The 20,258-nt window shown below is 44.5% G+C and overlaps 1 protein-coding gene across 3 annotated transcripts in view; it reads left to right on the forward strand.

Annotated features, from left to right (window-relative positions):
* RNF145 (ring finger protein 145) overlaps positions 1-11,713 on the forward strand; it is a 52,416-nt gene extending 40,703 nt beyond the window's left edge. For all 3 annotated transcript variants that reach the window (XM_055717855.1, XM_055717854.1, XM_055717853.1), the window contains 6 exons: positions 1,341-1,516; positions 4,161-4,301; positions 5,626-5,808; positions 7,690-7,837; positions 8,566-8,922; positions 10,075-11,713. In XM_055717855.1, the coding sequence (XP_055573830.1) occupies positions 1,341-1,516; positions 4,161-4,301; positions 5,626-5,808; positions 7,690-7,837; positions 8,566-8,922; positions 10,075-10,518 (1,449 nt within the window). In that variant the 3' untranslated portion in view covers positions 10,519-11,713. The remainder of the gene's footprint in view (positions 1-1,340; positions 1,517-4,160; positions 4,302-5,625; positions 5,809-7,689; positions 7,838-8,565; positions 8,923-10,074) is intronic.
* Positions 11,714-20,258: the final 8,545 nt, after the last annotated feature.

Here is a 20,258-nt window from a genome sequence, read left to right on the forward strand (position 1 = left end):
CATCCTGGTGTTTATGAGTTTATTACTATTTTAGGCTGGATTTGATTGCTGGTTTGGTTATCGGTGGCAAAAATTTTGTGAATATTAGGATATTAAACACCAGAGTGTTTCCTGAGACAGCCCTAACAGGTGGGCCAAGGCAGCTTTGTGTATAATGGTATAATTTAAAAGCAGGTCCAGAACCGTGGCTGCCTACTTGGAGCCAGAAATACCTCATGGTTATGAAATACCTCATGGTTATGAATCTACATGATCAGAATAGCGTGACCCTTTTCCGATGTGGTGGAGCACTCTGCCAGGAGCTAGCTGCATGGGATTGCTTGCGTTGGTCCCAGGCCAAGGGTAAGGCCAAGGGAGCCTCCTGAGGGCAGGTGCACTTCCTTCACAAGTCTGTGTGCAAAGCTGAAAGCAGGAGCTTGGCACTGTATCCCTGCCAGCAGCGTGTTGCTTGTCCATCAGCCACAGAGCATCCTGCAGCGGGTCCCATGAATGTAGTATCTCTCATGCTTGTCATGGAGCCCTAAGTAGGCAGCTTTTTTAGCGTTAGCTAAAATTTGCTAGCCATTAGGGGTTGTATGTCGTGGGAAGCAGGTGATGAGGAAATAGTAGCTAAGAGTGATTTCCTTTTGACCTTTTGTATTAAGTCCAGCTACTTGAAGTTCCAGCTTCTTGGCAACCACTGCATTGTAACTTAGTCTCTGCAATACAAAAGAAGTAATTTGAGCTTCAGTCTCTTCTGAAATAATTTGAGGATTAATTTCAAAACACTTTGTGGATTAGGAGCAGTTAGGAGTCTGGTACATGATTTTGAGGTATTTAAACATAAAATGTCTGAGATATTAAGTTTTTCCTTAAAAACAGGTCATCAAAGCAGATGTACGGTGCTGAAGTGATGTGGCTTACATTTCAGTATCCAGTGTGTGCAGTGACTTGGCAGTAGCTACAGAGAAAGCAATGTTGCTGTGACTTAAGCTGAGCAAAAAGGTCTGATAGGGTTGTACATGAGCTGGAGATGTGTCGTCGCCCCTCTGGCTGTGAGTGGGCTGCAGTCAGCAGCTCCGAGCCACTTACTCACAGGAAAGGGCTGGTCTGATAGTTTGCTGCGCAGAAAAAGTACTTCTCTCTGCTTCAAGACGGACAATGGTAACACACCACTGCTGAACCTGGGCCCTCCTTTTGTCAAACTGCAGTTTGATGTACATCCTCTTTTTCCTTTGGGATGACCGATGCCATGTGAATTATCCTTAGCTTCCTTGTAGTTACATTGTTGACTGTCCTTTTGTTATCAAATCATAGGTGCTGTGAACCAGTAACAAACTGCATTTTTCTGTCTTGCCCAGGTGGTGGAGGTGTATGGTCTCCTGGCTTTGGGGATGTCTCTGTGGAACCAGCTGGTCGTCCCAGTTCTTTTCATGGTGTTTTGGCTTGTCTTATTTGCTCTTCAGATCTATTCCTATTTCAGTACACGGGACCAGCCTGCCTCAAGAGAGAGGCTCCTCTTCCTCTTCTTGACAAGGTAATTAACTAGTCTGCAAATAGTTGGGTTTTCTGTTTTGACTATCTTCTGAAATGAATGTTTGTATTCTTTTAGAGACTAGATATGTAGATTGGCTTTATTGCATTTGGATACGCAACAAATATTTGTTCTTATCATAGTGACCGTGTATGCAAACCCTGTTAAGCTTGCCTTTCACAGGCATGTATCCCGTTCAGAACAGACAGCATTAGTAGAACTGTGGGAGAGTTCCCAAAGAAAGCAAAATACTCCTTTGATGAGGGAATAGCTATAATTAGCACTTTGGTCTAGAAGTTGTTTTCAGTATACAAGTTGCTTTTAAGTCTGAGATGTTTCAGCTGAAGTTCAGTCCAGCTGGTATCTTGTTCATGATCATGTCTCTTTCTGAGCCTTCCATGCCTTGTTTCATCATTGTGGTGTGAGACACCTCCTTGTCACCCAAGCAGCCAAAGTACCCAACTCCCAAAGTAACTTTTGAGCCCAGAGGTTAATTTGGCAGAGGTGTAAAGATCTTAAAGGTTATCAGATTCCTAAAAGCTTTGTTAAAACTGATTGTAAAATAGAGAGGCCTGTGTTAGTGCTGTTATTGAGAGAAAGGCAGCATTTGAGGGATGCTTCTGGCTGGAATCTATCTGCCTTTGGCTGTTGTTTAACTAGAAACAGCGTAGAAAAGGGAGCAGGAGTGTAGGGCAGAGAGGAACTGGGTGTGTTGCAGGAGGTAGGATAGACAAATTAGATAGTGTAATACTGGGATGGGGAGAAAAGAGGCAAAAGTTGTCTAAACACACAGATAACACAGGAAATATTCTTTAGAGGCCATACATTGTTAGCTCTGCTGTTTGGGTGGCAATTTCTTTGAGTAACTTGATCATCACTACAGTTTCCAATCAGACTTTACAATTGCTTGGCTTTTTCTTGCCTCTGTGTGTGTGTATGTCTTGTCTATGGTGTGATAGTGTAAGCTGTCAAAATTAATTATCATTAAGGAGAAATGCCAGAGATTTTATTGCATGTAGTATTAAATTGCTTACAGCATCACTGCATTATGTAAAAGCACTATGTTACCTGTTTAACTAAATCATTGGTGGTGTCTGAAGTTTTTCCTCCTGTTCCCCTCTGCTGCAATTTTAGTTTTGTTGCAATAGAGTGCTGCATTTAGCAGATAGCAGAGGTGGGGGAAGTGATTCTTTTCCTTGCAGATCAGTTGAGTTTATTTCTGCACCAAATAATTAGATTTCTGTTTGTGGCAGAACAGGGAACTTGCTTTGCAGACTTGCAGTTGGCTTGATCTGTGAGTGAATGAATATCAGTTGATCTCTGAAGTTCTCCCTGAAATTGGAAAAATAGATAAAAGCTATGTAAGTGTTCTCAATGTTCTCAGCTCTGTCACAGTAGAAAAATTCTAAATGGTTCTGCATCTTAAAAACACGAACTCAGGTAATACCACTAACAGCCTCTTACCCCTTCAGAGGGAGCTGAAGTACCTTGTCAGGTCAGTTAATAATGTGGTGCTGCTGGCTGTTTAACAAAATGGAAGAAAAGGTGTGCTCTTCCATGAAAGTGAGTGAATTCTGCATCTGTACCCTTTAAGTGTAATGAGTGCTTAAAACAGTGTAGCTGGAGTTCAGGTGAGAGCAGCGGGGGGGGGTGCAGAACAGCTGTCTGATTTTCATAAGGTCAGAGTGGCTGTACTAGGTCAGACCAAATACTGACCTAGCCTAGGGGCCAGTTTCCAGCAGTGGCTGTAAATTACCTTGGATGGTGCATGTCGGGATTTCTGGAGGTGTCACCTGTGGCTGACAGCCAGTTCTTTACCCTAGCGTTGGGGCACGTGGTGGGTGCGCTGCACTGCACTCCCCTTACTCTGGTGGTGGCATGTTTCAGAAGCCAGAGTACTCTCTGAGGCTTAGGCTGCTCCAAACATTGCAGTGCCGGGATCAGCTGAAGAGCAGCCCCAAGGTGAGGGAGATGTGCTCTCAGCACTGTCAAATGAATGCTGGGGTCTCGGTCTTTGAGACTTCACTGCTGTAGCAAAAGAGAGGAAGAAGCCTGCTGAGGGTGAATATTCTTCGCTGTGTTATTTTGCTGCTTCTGGCTCAACACTTTGAAAGACAGATGTTGCCTACCTGAATCGGACGTGAACTAAAGGCTACCAAAAAGCCCCCAGTCTCCCAGTAGTGTTTTATCAGTTGGGTGTTTGTTTGCACTGTTGTGAATCTGAGTGTCAAGGGCCTGAAAGAGTCCATCTGCTTTAACCCTGTGTTTCTGGTAGCTGGCTGAAATTTCAGCAAGCCGCCTGGATGCGTTGTGGCTGACAAATTGCCTTTTGGTTGTGAAAACCCTACGGCAGCAGGACAGTGCCACCGTGTGACAGCGCTGGAGAGGGACGGCAGAAACACCGTAGCACAGCAGCGTTAGCTGGGGTGAACTTGTGTCTTGGAAAGAAGGAACAGAATAAGGCTCACCTTTCTCTCTTTATAGGAGGGTTTCATGGCAGTGTAGAGCTTTTCATGTTTTCATTAAGCCAATCCAATTTTGCTTTAAAACCAGCTTGCACAGTTAACAGAACAAAGGGAGAGCTCATCACATGGATTTTAATTAACAGACCTTTTCTTTTTGTTTTTTTTCCCCTCTCTCCTCCCAGCATTGCCGAATGCTGTAGCACGCCGTACTCGCTGCTGGGCTTGGTCTTTACAGTCTCTTTTGTTGCTTTGGGAGTTCTGACTCTCTGCAAGTTTTACTTGCAGGGTTACCGAGCATTCATGAACGATCCTGCTATGAACAGGTAAGTACCTTGTTGTGCCTAGGTCTAAAAAGAAGCAGACAAAAAGGGATATATGTAGAAATATATGGGTTGCATCGTAGTGTTTTAACTTATGAACTCCTAGGTATCCTTGACAGGCTTTTTGTAGGCCAGTCTGTGTGTGTTAGAAGCACTTGAGGTGAAAATGGACTTTTTGTGAGATGGTTCACTTCTGTTAACAAATTCAGGGCTATTAGTTGGGGTTTATGATTGCACAGTTTGATCATCTTAGCGCTTTCATTTTCATGAGTCACTGGAAAATTTTCACATGCTTGGATAATATGCTTCATACTTCTGTTTCCTCATTCACCCTGTAGTCATGTGTGAAACGTTACTAATCTATGAGGCTTAAAACACAGCTTTGTATGGATTGCCTGTAAATTACTATGGGAAATAGCCAAAATGTAGAAACTGCTTTTTCTTAATGCTTGTCCCAGCTTGTCTAATATGAAATTGGGATCCTAGGTATGACACTACCTTTCTCCATTATTCCATTAACTCTATCGAATAAAGTTCAGACTGTATGCAAATGAGGATTTCAAGATGTGGAAGCAAAAACGGTATAATTTGGGGTTGCCCAGGAGCAGTCTACATAAAAGCATCTTTTGGGGAAGCATGCATTTCTGGGCGATCTGTACTTGAACTGCATCAACTACTGGTGCTGAATTGTGGTCCTTGGAGGTACTAAATTCAGGCAGAGGTTCCAAGCAAAAAAAGAAGCGGACAGCTGTATAGAATAAACTGAAAATGGCTAAACTGCTGATTTGCCTAAACTGAGCACCGGCTGGGGTGTTGAGTCAAGGCTGTTTCCCCAGGGCCAAAGGACAGGCAAGAGGGTGGTAATGGGGAAATATAACAGGTGGAGAGGTTCTTCATGGTGATCTAGGAGCAAGCCTGACTGGTGCCCAGGTGTAGACGTAGCAGGGCTGCTTTGGGCTTGTGTAGGCAACACTGAGACTGGTGGGTTCCTCATCTTAAGACACAACTTGGGTCCTTAAAGTGCTTTGTGCCAGGGGGACTCTCTCGCTGGGTGGTGCCTGCTGGGCTGGTTGTAGGCCACTCGCTGCTAGTCAGGAGCAGGGTTCTGAAATCTGCTAGTTCCTGAACCCCAAGGCTTCAGCATTTCTGGAAAAGATTCCTCTCTGGATAAAGCCCTAGCAGGGACATCAGTAAAAGCTACATCCAGTGGCATTAGAAGGGTTATGGCAGAAACAGTTTATTTCCTGGTGTTTCTAGATGTATTTTTGAACTAGCTTTGACACACAAAGATGTGATTGATTGTTCTTTTGACTGTGTTCATCTGCAGGGGAATGACTGAAGGAGTCACACTCCTGATCCTGGCTGTGCAGACAGGTTTGATTGAGCTCCAAGTTGTGCATCGGGCGTTCCTGCTCAGTATTATTCTTTTCATTGTGGTGGCATCCATACTTCAGTCCATGCTGGAAATTGCTGATCCCATTGTCTTGGCATTGGGGGCCTCAAGGGACAAGTAAGAGACTGGTTTCCTAAACTGAAAGTTACTCAATGCTGTTTTAGGAGGTGATAAACTGGGGATTGATGGCCAGATTTGGGTTTTTAGTAGCTTGTAAAGTTACCCTGCCTTTTCTGTATGCAGATTTCTTTTCTAGTCTAAATTCTTTAGCTTTTCCCTCTCTTCCCTACTCCCTCAAGGGCACATAGGAACACTTTTTACCCTGCTGTATGCTGGCAAACTGGGGTGACTTTGGTCACCTCCTCTTGCTCAGGACTGCGTCCATCCTGCCTGTGCAATGCTGTGCTGTTCTGCAGTTGCTGGCTGCCCACTCCAAGTGTTACGCTGCTCAGTGGTTATTCTTCCTAGGAAGAGCGTCAGTGCACTGTGCTTTCAGTTAAGCAAATCCAGGACTCCAGTGCCTGTGCTGTCCCCACCCACGTTCGATTGTGGGGATTTGCAGAATGGTTTTCATTAACCTCCTCTGCAGTTGGGTAGGTTTTCCTCTAATGCAGCGGTCTCTGGCAGCTATTGAGGATGCAAAGTTTCTAGAAATTACCTTGTGTTAGATATTGTCAAACCTCTTTTTTTTTTTTTTTTTGTGAGGCTGTGATCACAAAATGATAGGGTTTACTGGCAGAAAATAAGAGGTGGAAGGCTTGCATTAGTGTTCTGATGCATGTGAGATTAATTTGAAGCGCTGTATTGGTATCTGGTGTTCTTGTATTAAGCTGTTTGTATCTTTAATTGCTTATGACTTTTCCCTTTCTGTAACCTGTAAGTGAAGAAATAAAAGAGGTTTATTTATGTGTAGAGAGTTTGTTTAGCTTAGAGGCTACTTGTAACTGGCGTGTTCTGCCTGCAGCACGTTAAATTCAAATATAGTAACAGAGGGAAAGGGAGTAGGGCCAGGATAGGAGCCTCTGCCCAGCTTAAACAAGCAGCCTGTGATGATAGGGAGTCTTAACTCTCTTCTGCCAGATCTCACAGGCAGTTCTAAATCAACTAGGATCAGGATAAATTCCACTTCAGTGCTCCCTTTCTCCCTCGCACAGAGACACAGAATTGCAGACCTCGTAGTAGCATTCTGATGTTTCTTCAGACTGTGTTAAACAAGCCGGTTTCTGCTGTTGTCCTGTCCCTCCAATACTTTCACTTTTTCCATACTTCACTTCCAGTGCTAAATGAGGTTAAAATACAATCTGAAGAACATGTAGAGGTAGTATAGTAAATTACCAGAGATATTCTGAAAGCCTTCACGAATGGATGCTTGTAAAAAGATTGATAGTGTTTTTAGGCTGAGGAGGAGATTAGGAAGAAGTGAATGATAGGAGCAGAGTCAGGACTGGCAGAGATGAATGTTCCAGTCCTGCTACATTTCTTCTTTTGTGATCCCTGAATTGGGGAATATACTGCTAAAAGCAGCAGGGTTAAGTCTGCTGATGAAAGGAAATACCTTTGCCCCATGCATATTAGCAAAAAGATGTAGAAGAGTTGTAATAAGTATATAATCTGGGAGAACTCTGTTTATATAGAAGAGTGTATGAACAGTTACATGTATATTTAATATTTTTATTTTAATGTCTTTCCTCTGAAATGTTCAGTATCTCGGGTACTTCCACTGACTTGACCCATTACGACAATTACTGTATGTGAATTTTTGCCCATAATCTTTGTGCTGAAAACAGCAAAGGTCAGATCAGAGGGAACTTTTCATACTGTAGGTGTTGTAAGTATGCATGCTGGAAATGAGACTGTGCCCAAGTAAAATAGAAACTCCTTTCAACAAGTTAAAGCTTTCCACAAACACCTAACATAGCTACATCCAGCAGTCAGGCTGTTCTTATTCTGACACTCAAATGTAACTTAAAAAATAAAAACCTGTTGTGTTGTTTGCAGGAGTCTGTGGAAGCACTTCCGAGCAGTCAGCCTCTGTTTGTTCTTACTCGTGTTCCCTGCGTACATGGCCTACATGATTTGTCAGTTTTTCCACATGGATTTCTGGCTGTTGATCATTATCTCCAGCAGTATTCTAACCTCTCTTCAGGTAGGAAGGTTAGCCCTGTACCAGCCATGAAGCCCTGCGTTAACTGTGATCCTGTTACTCTGGGAGAGGGCAGAAATACGTGATAAAAGAATGTGGATGATGGAAGGGCAGAAGTACAAGATAGGATATAAAAATCTCTTTCTTTATCCTGTATCTGAGGCTAAAGAGCTCTTGGGGTGGGCAGAGAACATAGGTGAATGGAAGTCTATTTCAAATTGTAAAGTCAAAAGGCTTTTGAGGGCATAACTATCATAGTGACAAGCGTTGTGGTTTCCCCCCACACTCCCTCCTTCCCCGAGTACTTATTTATGTACTGTTGCATGGCTCTTTTGAAAGTAATCTGATGTTCAAACACAGTAGTGTAAATACAGGCAATGTTTTGTGCTATGAGTATTTGTTATAACTTGGGGTTTTTTAATTATTGAATTTATAAAATCACTCCTCGTGATGCAAAGCACTTTTTTTTTTTAGTCAACTCAGCTGTGTTCTGGACTCAGGAAAGTACAGAAGGGGGAGTACTTGGGAACAAGCTTAAATGCTTTGCAAGAAAGAGTGACTTTTATTTGTCTTGAAGTTCAGCAACAATTTTACTCCTCTGAGGCTTGCCTGCCCTGCCCTCTGTCTGATTTGGGAGCTTGTGGGTACAGAGCAAGGTGGACAGTGCGGAAGGACATAAGCTCCCGTTCAGAACTGAATGCTGAACTCATGGTCTTGCAACTGTGTTACAGGTGCTTGGGACGCTCTTCATTTATGTTTTGTTTATGGTGGAGGAGTTCAGAAAAGAACCCGTAGAAAATATGGATGATGTGATTTATTATGTAAATGGCACGTACCGGCTGCTGGAGTTCCTCGTCGCTCTCTGTGTGGTGGCGTACGGTGTCTCAGAAACGATCTTTGGTGAATGGACTGTGATGGGTTCTGTGATCATCTTCATTCACTCCTATTACAACGTGTGGTTGCGGGCCCAACTGGGATGGAAGAGTTTCCTTCTTCGCAGAGATGCTGTGAATAAGATAAAATCACTGCCAGTTGCCACAAAAGAGCAGTTAGAGCAACACAATGATATCTGTGCCATCTGCTACCAGGTATGAATGGAAGTGTGAAAAGATTGACTTGAATTGAAATACGTCTAGACTGTCAAGTTCAGACCACAACTAGTAAAACAAGTTCCTTACGTTTAATGAGTGAGAATGTTGTGCTCAAAAAGTTACGTGAATTACCCAGTCTTCTGCTTTGTGTAAATGGATTTGGAGTACAGTTGCTGGGATAGTTTTTATGAATAAAGAGATAGTTTGGATATGTTTAAACTTTCATTCGTTTTTCTCCAGTTACACAACAAACCGTGTCCTTGAGCTTCTTTGAAACTTCTGGTATTTGGGTTGATCTGGTCTCAACAGTAACAGCAAATGTGCCCTTTCTTCATTAGTGGAAGATTATTTTTTTTTTTTTATGGTGACAGACAATGTGTATTCAGTAGCTGATTTGTTATTATTCCGTAGAAGCAGCTCTGTCTCTACAGACATTGTTACTTTCACTTTATGTGCAATGTCAGCTTTATAACAGAAACCTAATTATCAAAAGGTTAAGGGTCTTTCTAATGTAAGCCAGCAGATATAAGTACCTTAGAAATTAATGCTGAAAGTAATATCTTTATCGCACCTCTAACTCCAAAGTCTCTCTTTCTCTTGGATAGAAAATGTAGCTATGTATGACAGTGAAAGAACCATCCTAAGATTAGTAGTGTGGAATTGGAGTGACTCCAAACTTGATACAAATTCTTTGAAGAGTAAAACTACTGGTACCAGATTGAATGATGGTGTTTGAAGCACCGGACTAAGTAATATGTGGGTCTCGGCTGCCGTAATTGGGGTGTTAACTTCATTTCTGATTTGCTGCTGTTACATGTTGTATCTGTAAGTGCGGTGTTTTAACTTGCACAGTTGTTTCTTAAGCCAACTAATCCTGTGATTCTCATTCTAGAAAAACTCTTTTTATAATAAGACTTTATAAACAAAGCTTTTTGCCTAATTTCTAAACACTGTAATAACAAGCAGCCAGACTTGGCCTGTGTTTGAATTGTGTGTGTACTTGAATGTGTGGAGACTTGCTGGTATGAAGGAAGGAACGTTCTCTTGCCTGTGGACTGTGGCTAGTGGACCCATTAGGTGTATGAGGTGAGGGGAGAGGAACGGGATTACAAATAATATGGTCTTTCTTTTTTTTTTTATGCCTTTCAGGATATGAAAACTGCTGTAATCACACCATGTAGCCATTTTTTTCATGCGGGTTGTCTTAAGAAATGGCTGTATGTGCAAGAAACCTGCCCTCTGTGCCACTGCCAACTTAAGAGCCCTTCACAGCTACCGGGACTGGGACCAGAGGCAGTTCAACAGCCAAATCCTAGTGCAGAGCAAAATCCCAGCCCTGGAGATGCAGCTGAGCCTCCTGGTATTGAACATGACAACGGGCCAAATGTGAAAGACAGCTCTAGCGAGAGCAATGGACAGGTCGCAGGTGGGCAGGACGGCCCGGAGGCCTCTGCTGAGATGGAAGGGTCTCAAAGCATGGACAGTGACACGAGCCGGTGCGAGGCCAGCCAGGGAGCAGCTTGTGCTGCAGAACTCACTGCAGTCCCGGACGGATGCCCTGCTCAAGACCCAAGGGTTTGTGTCCAGCTCTAAGGTGACAAAGGATGACGTGGGAACAAACACATTTCAGAGATCCAAGTCTGACTCAGAAGAAAACCTATCCTTCCACAGCTGTGAAAGAAGCGTAGCTATTAATGCTGGTCAAAATGTAATCTCCCATGCTGATTTTTATGGGCTGCTTGGTAGTGGTAACTCCAGTGAGACGTAGTAGAAATGACTCCAGAAGCTCTCTGAACTGTGGGCATAGGAAGGATGTCTGGAAATAAATTGCAGTGAGTGTTTTCAAGATGTAGGTGAGGAACAAGAGGTCTGTGAGAGGTTGTAGACAGACTGACAGAATGCTAGCTTTTGTTTTGGGCAGGAAGAGGGTGTCGCATCGAGCCACGTCCCAGGGTACCTGAGCGGCGTTAAGTGCAGTGAGTTGCCAGTCTCTGGCTGAGGTGCAGCTTTGGTTGCTGACAAAATCTTTTCTGGATCGTGAGCAAAAATCAAAGATACAACATCAGTGATTGTACTAGAAGATGGAAGCACACTTAATACGTCATGTGTATGCTTTGGGTGTTCTTGGTGGGGCAGTTGCATTTGAATTCATGTAATCTATAGTGACTCTTGACTTTTATGACGGAGTCTTCAATATTTCGATGTATATGAAACTTTTGCTAATAATGGGCACAGTCTGGGCTGCATGAAGTGAACTAAAGCTCTAATGAACACTTTGGCCTCCGCTGCCGTGTGCGGGAGGAAAGTGGGATAAGTTTTAGGGCACAGATAGAGGCCTTGCAGTACTGTGCTGTGTAATGTTTAATTCTTGCAGCTGAATTAAAACAGTATTAAACTCTGGCGATATTTGCACTTTGGGAATGAGTACATTATTGTGTATGATCAGACTCCGCAAATGCCACTTTTAAAGCTGTTAATAGGTTTGCACCTTTTTTCTTTGACAAGGACATGTCCATACTTAAATTTTTACATTCATCATGGCTTCAAGTAGAACTAGGGACTGGGGTGGGGGAATAGGTGGGAGTAGGGGGCAGGCAATTTTTTTATGTGAATTTTGATATGAAGAGAAAATTAGTCACTTATTTATACGATAGGCTTGACTCAAGTGTTTTTCAAAGTCGGTATTCCTAATGTGAAATGTGATACTATTTTATTTTTAGTAGTAAATTTGGATGTAGACTGACAGACATAGCTGAATGTCTTAATAAATTACATTTGAAGATTTTTACACCTGGTTATGTGATTCTTGTACTAAAATCCTGTGAATTAAGTGTATGTTTAGAGGCTCTTCTGCAGTAGTAGCTCTCCCCCTTGGAGATCAGTCGAAGTTCTGATGCTCCTGTTCTCCTGCATTTCTTTTTCAATGTTGTGTGTCTTAGTGATACCTCCTGGCCTCCCCTGGTCCTTGCCACCAGATCATGGCCAGTGCAGAGCAACAGAAGAACACTAAGGCATGTTTGCTCCTGGAGGCCATGAGTGCTGCTACTGAGCCCCAAGTAAAACCCAAGCCTGTTTCCTTCTCACCTGGCAGGATGGGGATATCAGTTACACCATCCTTTGCTTCTGTATCTCATTTTTGTTTTCTTGCATATTAATCAAAAATCCAGATTTACCAGGTGCTTCACTGATCATTGCAAAGCTTTTATTAACAGCTGGGTGTGTTTGGGGGGGGGGGGGGGGAATTGTGATTTTTTTTTTTTTCTTGAACTCTTTTTGTTTTCACTCCTGTTAATCAGCAGTCTGGGTCCTGGTCTTCTACACCTGTATTTCTGTGGAATTGAATCCTCCTCAAAAACATGTTTTGTGTGTGTCCAAGCTTTTAGTCTACGCAATTCAGACTGTTTCCATTCTACCCATGCTTAAAAGTCTGTGGAGGCAGGAAACGGGCATTTTCTGGGCAGCACTGCTATGGGGTGCTCTTTAGTGTTGTAAACCAAAGACTTTCCCCTCAATTCAGAGTATGTGTTTGAAGGATACTCTGTTGAACTCTGCTTGCTGTCCCTGGGTGCAGAAAAATGTCCCCAGAAGTTCCTCACACCAGCGATGGGAAGCTTTTCCTTTGTGTAAGATCCCCTGACTTCCACAGTAGGAAGCAAGTGGTACCCCCGGTGCCTGGGAAGGGATGGGAAGAGCTAGGCTTGGTCCGTCTTGTGGAGCGAAGGTTGGACTGGGGCTGCTGCACGGATACCTCCTGGGGAGCGCAGGGGAGGGAGGGGAGGAGCTGGTGCGCACCCCAGCATTCACGTGAGGGCAGAAGGGAATCCCAGGGGTCATCCACTCCAGTTCATTGCGATCCCACACAGTATGTCACATCATCGCTTTCATGAATATAAGAAGTGGTGTTGAAAAAGTAACAAAAGAAGTAAGGGTTATCTTCAATGCTTAGGCCAAGAAGCTGTTTTCTAGCCTGACTGATCTCTTGGCAATGAACCTTTCAATTTCTACCCTAAATTATTCATAGCTGATTTGTGATGCAAAAGCTAGAGGAAAGAGCTGTGGATTTATACCAACATCGGTAAGAGGTAAGTGCACCGGGAGACTGCTCATTAAGAATCAACAGGCCCACAGCAGATTCAACAAACGCAGCATCTGCCAGGACTGCAGGTTGGAAGCATGGATGTGGCACTGGAAATGAGCCTGACAGATCAGGAATGTATGTGCTGTCTTTTAGGAGAAATGATGCTGCAAGGTTCCCACTGGAGCAAACCAAAAGCACTATTCCGTGCTGGAGAAGGGGCTCAAAGATGTGGAGGCTCGGGCAGTCTTAGTGGAGTTCCTGGCAAGAGGGGCAGGGGGAGATGAAAACAGCTGTGATGCACCTTTTTTACTGTAAGAAGGATATTTTCAAGAGGGAGAGGAAAGAAAGGAGGGAAGGCTGCTAGCTTGGAGAGTTCATAGGAGCAGGGCTTTCCTTGAAAGATGGAAGCTACCTTCGTTAGGTGCCAACACTGTTACAAAGAGTTGTTTGTAAGAGCAAGCCGAGGTGGAGTGTGCATTGCTGCAGGGTTCATGAGGCAGAGCGAACTGGTTAGTAAAATCTGCTGGACTAGAAAGTTCAAGGGGGGGGGGGGGGGGGGTGGTGTACGTGCGTGCTCATTTTTGCTTTGGTTTTGGTTTTGCTTTTTTCCAACTCAAAAATGCTGACAGAACACCATTTTCTGAAAAACTAGGGACAGCGAGCTCTAGAAGGAACCTAAAAATAAGCCTGCAAGGAGTGGAGGTGGGTGGGAAAGGAATACTGATAAGCCACGCGGGCTGTGTCTTATGGGTCGGGAGGTTCAGGGATGAAGCGAGAACTGCCAAAACTCAGGCCAAGCTGGATCCTGTAGCGGGAATAAACTGTAACTTGGAGGGGAACAGGAGAAAAAGGGGGAAGGCTGCTATGGAGGAGAAGGGAGGTAAGGAACGCAGTGAACCTTCTGTCTCCGCTCTGCAGAGCGTCTGGGTGAATGCTCCTGACCTCTGAGCTTTGTCTGGTGCAGAGCTCCCTGTTGGACACTGCTTGCTTTGAGTTGATTTTCTTTTTCTCTGCAGCTGTGCATGAGTAAATAGGGGAAAAAATGCTTTTTGAGTGTTTATGATCAGGGTATAAACCGTAGGCTGAGGCTTGGAATCATTTTCATTTGGACTCCTGATGGTTGTGTGATTGACGAACATTTGGACTCAAAAAGATGCTTCCAGCTAGGTGATATAATGGGAACAGTTGGGAATTTTATGGCTGGTTGGTTTTTTGTTGGAAATGGGAGTGCTGATCACATGGTGTGATGGTGTGTGTTGAGTTGGTCCTGTAGAGTATTCCCAGTGCTGCTGATTTACAGAGCCCATTGCTGTGGGCTCAGGGAGGTGTATTTACACAAGGTGAGACGACTCCATGAGAAGAGCAAACAAGTCTGTGACTAGGAATTTGATTTGAAAGCCTACGTTTGACTTGCATTGCTCTTGGCTTCCTTGGCTTTTGGCTATTTTGCAGAAAAATCCATTTCCTTCCTTGTTCCTAGTGGAACGCTTCGTTCTATGCCAAGGCAGAGTTCTTGAAATGCACAGGGTTTTTCAGCGTGGGAAAGCCTTTCATTCAGAGTCCTCTTCTTTCCTGGTGTCTTTTAAATTCAATTTCTAAGTTACCTCGATCCTTTAGCTAAAATAAACCAGGGTTTGGGCTTAAACTATCTGAATGTTTGAGAACTTGTAACATTTTACCTAACTGGCAGGGACAGTTTAGCTGTTTGATTTCAGTTGGTTCAAAAATCAGATTATCTTTAGCAAGTAAGGTATACAAGAAAGTAGATATTGCTGTCTAAACAAAAAGAAAACAAACAAAAATAAAACCCAAAGAAAACCACACTTGGGAAGAAGAACTGGCTGTCGGAAGCGTGTTATGTTGTTGGGAATCCAGCTGCTTTCGGGATAAAAGTAACCAAACTAGCGTGGACCTGAGGTTGCTGGGTTTGGTTGGGTCAGGAGAGCCAGGGGCAGGAAGCCCCTTGGTTTGAAGCAGGTGGTGGGCACGGCTGGTGCTGGGCTGGAAGTTCTCAAGAAGCAGCAGCCCCTGAGCCATGGCTGCGTTACGTTGCTCTGAGGAGGCTGCGAGGGCAGCCGGTGGGTTGGTGCTGGCTCTTTTTTACCTCCTGCATGGTAAATTTGTATGAAGAAACCTTTAGGTCATTTTCCAGTATGAATTTTCAGTCTCTGCAGTGTCTGGAGCTGTTGTATATTAGTTAAGCCTGTCCTGTTAAGGATTGCTTATTCAAAGTCTCGCCTGGGATGTCACCCCACAAAAACATACGTGGGAAAGACTGACAGATACATTTCCCTACTAATCTCTTTGGCTTTGCTTGCGCTTATAAAGGTGTCAGTAATTTTCTGTTTTTCTCAGTGTTACAATGCTGAGTTTAGAAATTAACTGGACCCTGTTTTTGTGATCCACGTGTTCTATCACATTAAGGATCACAGTTCGCTCCCCCACACCCTGAAGATACCAGTTTTATTTTTGACAATGCATATTTCTTTTTGGTATGGCTATTTTACTTACTAGCATCCTGCTGGAGTCCAAGGCCAGAGCTGCGCTGACTTCTCTCCTTGGTGCAGTTCAGTGCTGCAGCACTGGATGGCTGTGCCTGGGAACGCCTAGTGCTGACGTGGAGACTGGCCAGGGAAATTCCATCCGTTTTCATAAAGAAAGTTATGATTCAGTTGATAAACTACTCAGCAAATGCATTCTGTGGCTCTGAGGTATTGAGTATTCTCTTGAAAACCCACGCTGTCCTTTAGAGAAAGATGTAGCCTGCAAAACTTGGTGACCTCTCCTTTTCAATGACAGAGATGACCAGGATGAAGAGGATGGAGTTGGGAGGATAAGGGAGGTTGGGAAGGTGGTGAAAACCCAGGGAGAAGCAGGGGCTGGGGGCTGGCAGTGTATTAAACGTTGCTAAGAGAGTGTATCTGGTGCACACATAAACCTAAAGGTGACCAATCTGGGTGAAGAGATAAGAAATAAAAGAAAGACAATTTCTGTGCATAAGCAACCAACCCAAATCTAAAAAAAATAAAGAAAAACATTTTCTATGTGTTACAAGTAATTAGACACATATTTTCCCAGTGGTTGCCATTTCCTGGAGGTTTATAATCCACATCCTTAAATAAATCTGGTAGCTGAAACTCTCTCAGCTAATACAACAGCCAAAGACCAGACGATCTGCAGAATTTTGCAGCAACAGATGTGAAAAGCTTAGGATGGTGATGTGGGAAAATGATTCTCAGGAATTTAAAATGTAAAACTGACTTAATTAGATCAAAATAATCAATTGATAGGTACCTGGTATTTATAAATGAAATGATACATGGTTCCTTAATTGACCGTAGTCTGAGTTTTCTTTAAATTGATTGTTCGTTTCTAGCTTGGGGAAAAAAATGCCAGCTGGAATGTAGAGGGATTAAGTTTTATTTATTTTCCTTGCTAAGAGCCACATTGTGCAATTTAAAAGGAAATGTCCTTGAAAGATGGGTTCCTTTATAAACTGTTTCAGCCCTTGTTTGTTTTCAGATGGAAATTAATTTCTCAAAGGTCCTCCGTGTTAGAAAGTGCATGTTGGTAAGTAAAGAAAAATGAAAAAATATAACCTGCTAAGATACAACTTGTTTTCAAGATAAAAATCTTTGCATACGTGTGTGTTTGGGTATAGCTGTTCTAGTTACCTTGCTGGAAAAAAAGGCTGGTAATGATCTTCATTTGCACAGGTGGTGGGAAACATCAGTGGGAGAACCTCAAACCCAGCTGTTGAATATTACTAGAATTATTGATTATATTTTGATGTGCTTAAACATTCATCTTGAGTCCTGCAGAAGATGGAACCAAGTGTGTCAGCTCCTTGTTGAGCTGGGGGGGGCTCTGGTCTGTGCACATTCCCACATCCAGCTGTAATACATGGTGAAGGGGACCGTCTGAAGTGGTTAGAGGCATTTTCACAAAAACTGGGGGGGCCCATGCAGCTGTTTCTCACCAGTTACAGTTGCATTCGAGATGGCTTTGGCGACTTCCAGGTCCCGATTTCTTTTTTTTAAAGGTGTGGAGCTGGAAAGGAGAGTTAAAGGAAGCTGCAGGGTCACTTTTTCCCTTGGTGTGGACAAGGACCATAAACAGTTCTGAAACCTGCCTGGCCCTGGAGGCAGGTGCTGGGTCGGGTGATGTGCTGCGGGGCTGCTGCAATCTTGCCACAATCCTGCCCCAGGCTTGTTCTCGACACAAAATACGAGTCTTGCCCTCGTGGAGTTTTTTAACTGGGTCGCTCTGGGCGCTGATGGCTCCTGAGCTGTCCCCTCTGGGTTCGGCCACGAGCGGCCTCTGCATCTGTTTGTGCTGAGCTTTTGTGGGTGCAGGCCGGGGGGTCGGTTCATGCTCCTCTGATGTTGCTTTCTATCAGACTGTGGGATCAAACTTTTCCCTCGGCAGAAAACTGGCACTCAGCCTGTGCCTCACTCCTGGGGATCTGACCCTTAACCACACGTCCTAAAGGTGCTGGGACCGCTGCACGAACATCTGGATGAGATTAAGCCCCGTGCAATGGGACTCCGAACCTCCCAAAAGCCTGGGGTTGCTTCCCAGGGGTTTCCCTTCTCTCTTTATCAGTGACAGAGATGACCAGGGCAAAGAGGATGGATGGAGCCGGGCGGGCGGGGGGGAGGTGAGGGATGTTGGCAAGGGGGGTGACAACCAGGAGGAGTGGGGCAGGGGGCTGGCGGGCAGTGGTTGTGGCAGGGCAGAGTGGCACTGCTGCTGGGAGCGGGCAGCCAGCGGGCTCAGCACCACCGCTGCCTTCTGGTGGGGTTTTGCATGTGTAAATAGTACCTGGGGAGCTTTACTGGGGAAAAAAAATAACAAAAGAAATTCCACGTTTGAATTCACCAACTAAATCCCAGGTGAATATGTGCCCAGGTGAATATTCCCTGTGATGCTGATGCCCTGCTAATTGTTCGTGTCTGTGAAGTTTGCTGGGAAAAATGGGATTTAAACTTACAGGGGGTCAGAGATCTGCTCCAACACCAGTATTTCCCTTTCAGCTTGAAGGATGGTTTTTGCCCCCTTCCTTAAAAATCAGGCAGCATCGTTGACTCTGTTCTCAGCAACGTAGCAGTGAGGTGACACGAAGCAATCTTTTTCTTTGGAGCTTCCCAGAGACAAAAGTTTATATGACAGAAATAATTTGATTGGGGTCAGGATTTCTGCTCAACATAACTCAAGGGTATTCTGAGAATTGCTTGGATTCTGCAGAAATCCCACTGGGCACCAGGCAACACTGTCCAGCTTCAATTATGGGTTTAGATATTTTTTCCTCTTCCCTTTGCAGAGGGTTTTAAAGCTGAGATATGCAAACAGAGGCTATTGTCAGATATTCCAATGGGAGACTGCTCTCTGGCTCCTTGAATACAGTATCTTTTGCCTTCTTGCATAAATATTTTAATTGCTAATTTGCTGGTCTCATTTAACACAGATCTGGCATTTATCATTTGAATTTAAACTTGTTAAAATTGACAATTTTCTTGGCTACCTATGTTAATAATTTAAAGGGAAAGCTCATTATTAAATTATTATGGGTAATTATTTTGTAACTAGTGTGGAAATTGTCATTTCTGCAGCCTTAAAAGATCCTAGAAGAAGTGTGCGCGGATCAATATGGATCAAATCCCAGAATGTGTAAAGACGCCCAGGAATGGTCATCTGTATAAAATGTTGTATGGCTGGGGGAAAATATTAAAATTAGAATATAATTCACTATACATAACGACTCCAAAGCCTTGGGGACTGTTGAAGCAAGTGATGTAGTTGGAGGGTCAAGTCTGGGTTTCACCTCATTGTGAAGCTGTGGTTGGGAAACGGCTGGGTGTGATTTGGGTGAGCGCACCTTGCAGAGCTCAACAGGCGCATCCTATATGGCAAGGTGTTTTCTGTGGGTGTGTTGGCTGTTCGTGCGATACAGATGCCCTGCTGCCTTTTGCATGGCTAGCGGCTGTTTGTCCAGCACCTTCCTACCGTGTCTGAGACTCCTGGTATAATGCAAAAAAATTGTTTGGCCTTAATTTTGAATTTTCCACCTGGAAGGAGCATTGAGTTCAAAAAGCGGCTACCCCAGATACTAATCCATGAAGCCCTGTTCTGGCACAGCGCGGAGCACAGGCTTTGCTGTTTGCAGAGCGTGTGGCCTGAGAAGGCTGCGCAGTGCCCGAAGCGAGCACCAGCACACGTGGAGCAGGAGCAGCGTTACTGGTAGCAGTTCACATCGTTCCTCAGCATCATGGATACTTTTTCCCTTGCAAGACGTCAGGAGGTGGTTAAAGCTCTGGATTCCTCTGAGGTGGTAAGTTTGTTTTCTGTGAGAAATGTTAGTGAAGTGTGGTGAATAAAATGTTCATAGCCAGATACCAAACCCAAACGCAAGCAGGAGGGGCAGATCACACCTTGATGAAGTCAACTGTCAGCTCTGTTCCCGTTTGTCAGAGAACGTGCTTGTAGGGGTGATGTCTGCAGGCTGCGCTTTGGGATCTGTCGCTCCAGCACTCCCATCTAGCATGCACGGTACCCGCTGAAATGGTGGGCAGAGGTGCAGGCTGAGTCCCAGTCCTTCGGGATCTGCAGCGGTCAGGTAAATGCTGCTGATTTCAGGGAGTGCTGTGCTTCACTGGGTGGAAAACAAATCCTGCTCCAGCCCCGTAAATGGTGCGGAGGAGCCTTTCCCAGCCTGCAGCACCAGCCTTTCCATCCCTGGTAGGTGTTTGTGCTGCAGTCAGTGCTCACGTGTTTTTGCAGGTACAGTGCACCCCCGCGCACCAGCCCCTGGCCCCAGCAGCTGCCTCTGTGGCTTATGCAGGAGCACTTGGCAGAAGCACGTTTTTTGACAGTGACGTACTCATCATCGATGTGATTCCCTTAAAAAAGGATGTTTTGAGGTGCAAGGCACGTTACTGAGGTAAGTGATGCTCACACGGCCTCTCCAGCGCTCCCCAGTTTCTCAGCATCTGGCCAGCAGTCTCTGCAGCTGGATGTAGCCCACAGCAAAAACGCAGAGAACAATGAGGTAAAGTCAAACCCCCTCCCTGCTCCCACCAGATGGCCCTCACGCTTTTTTAATTTTACTCTAAACGGCTGGTAAATGCTCTGCAAGCACTTGGTGAGTTTACAAGGGATGCGAATCTTTCCCATCGCTTTATTTTGGGAGCATGCGGCCGTGGCAGACACCCCCCTGCCTTCCTCTGTGGTCCCCCTATTTTCCTGGGTCTCTAGG

The sequence above is a fragment of the Falco cherrug genome, chromosome 8 (assembly GCF_023634085.1).
Source record: "Falco cherrug isolate bFalChe1 chromosome 8, bFalChe1.pri, whole genome shotgun sequence".
Lineage (NCBI taxonomy): Eukaryota > Metazoa > Chordata > Aves > Falconiformes > Falconidae > Falco > Falco cherrug.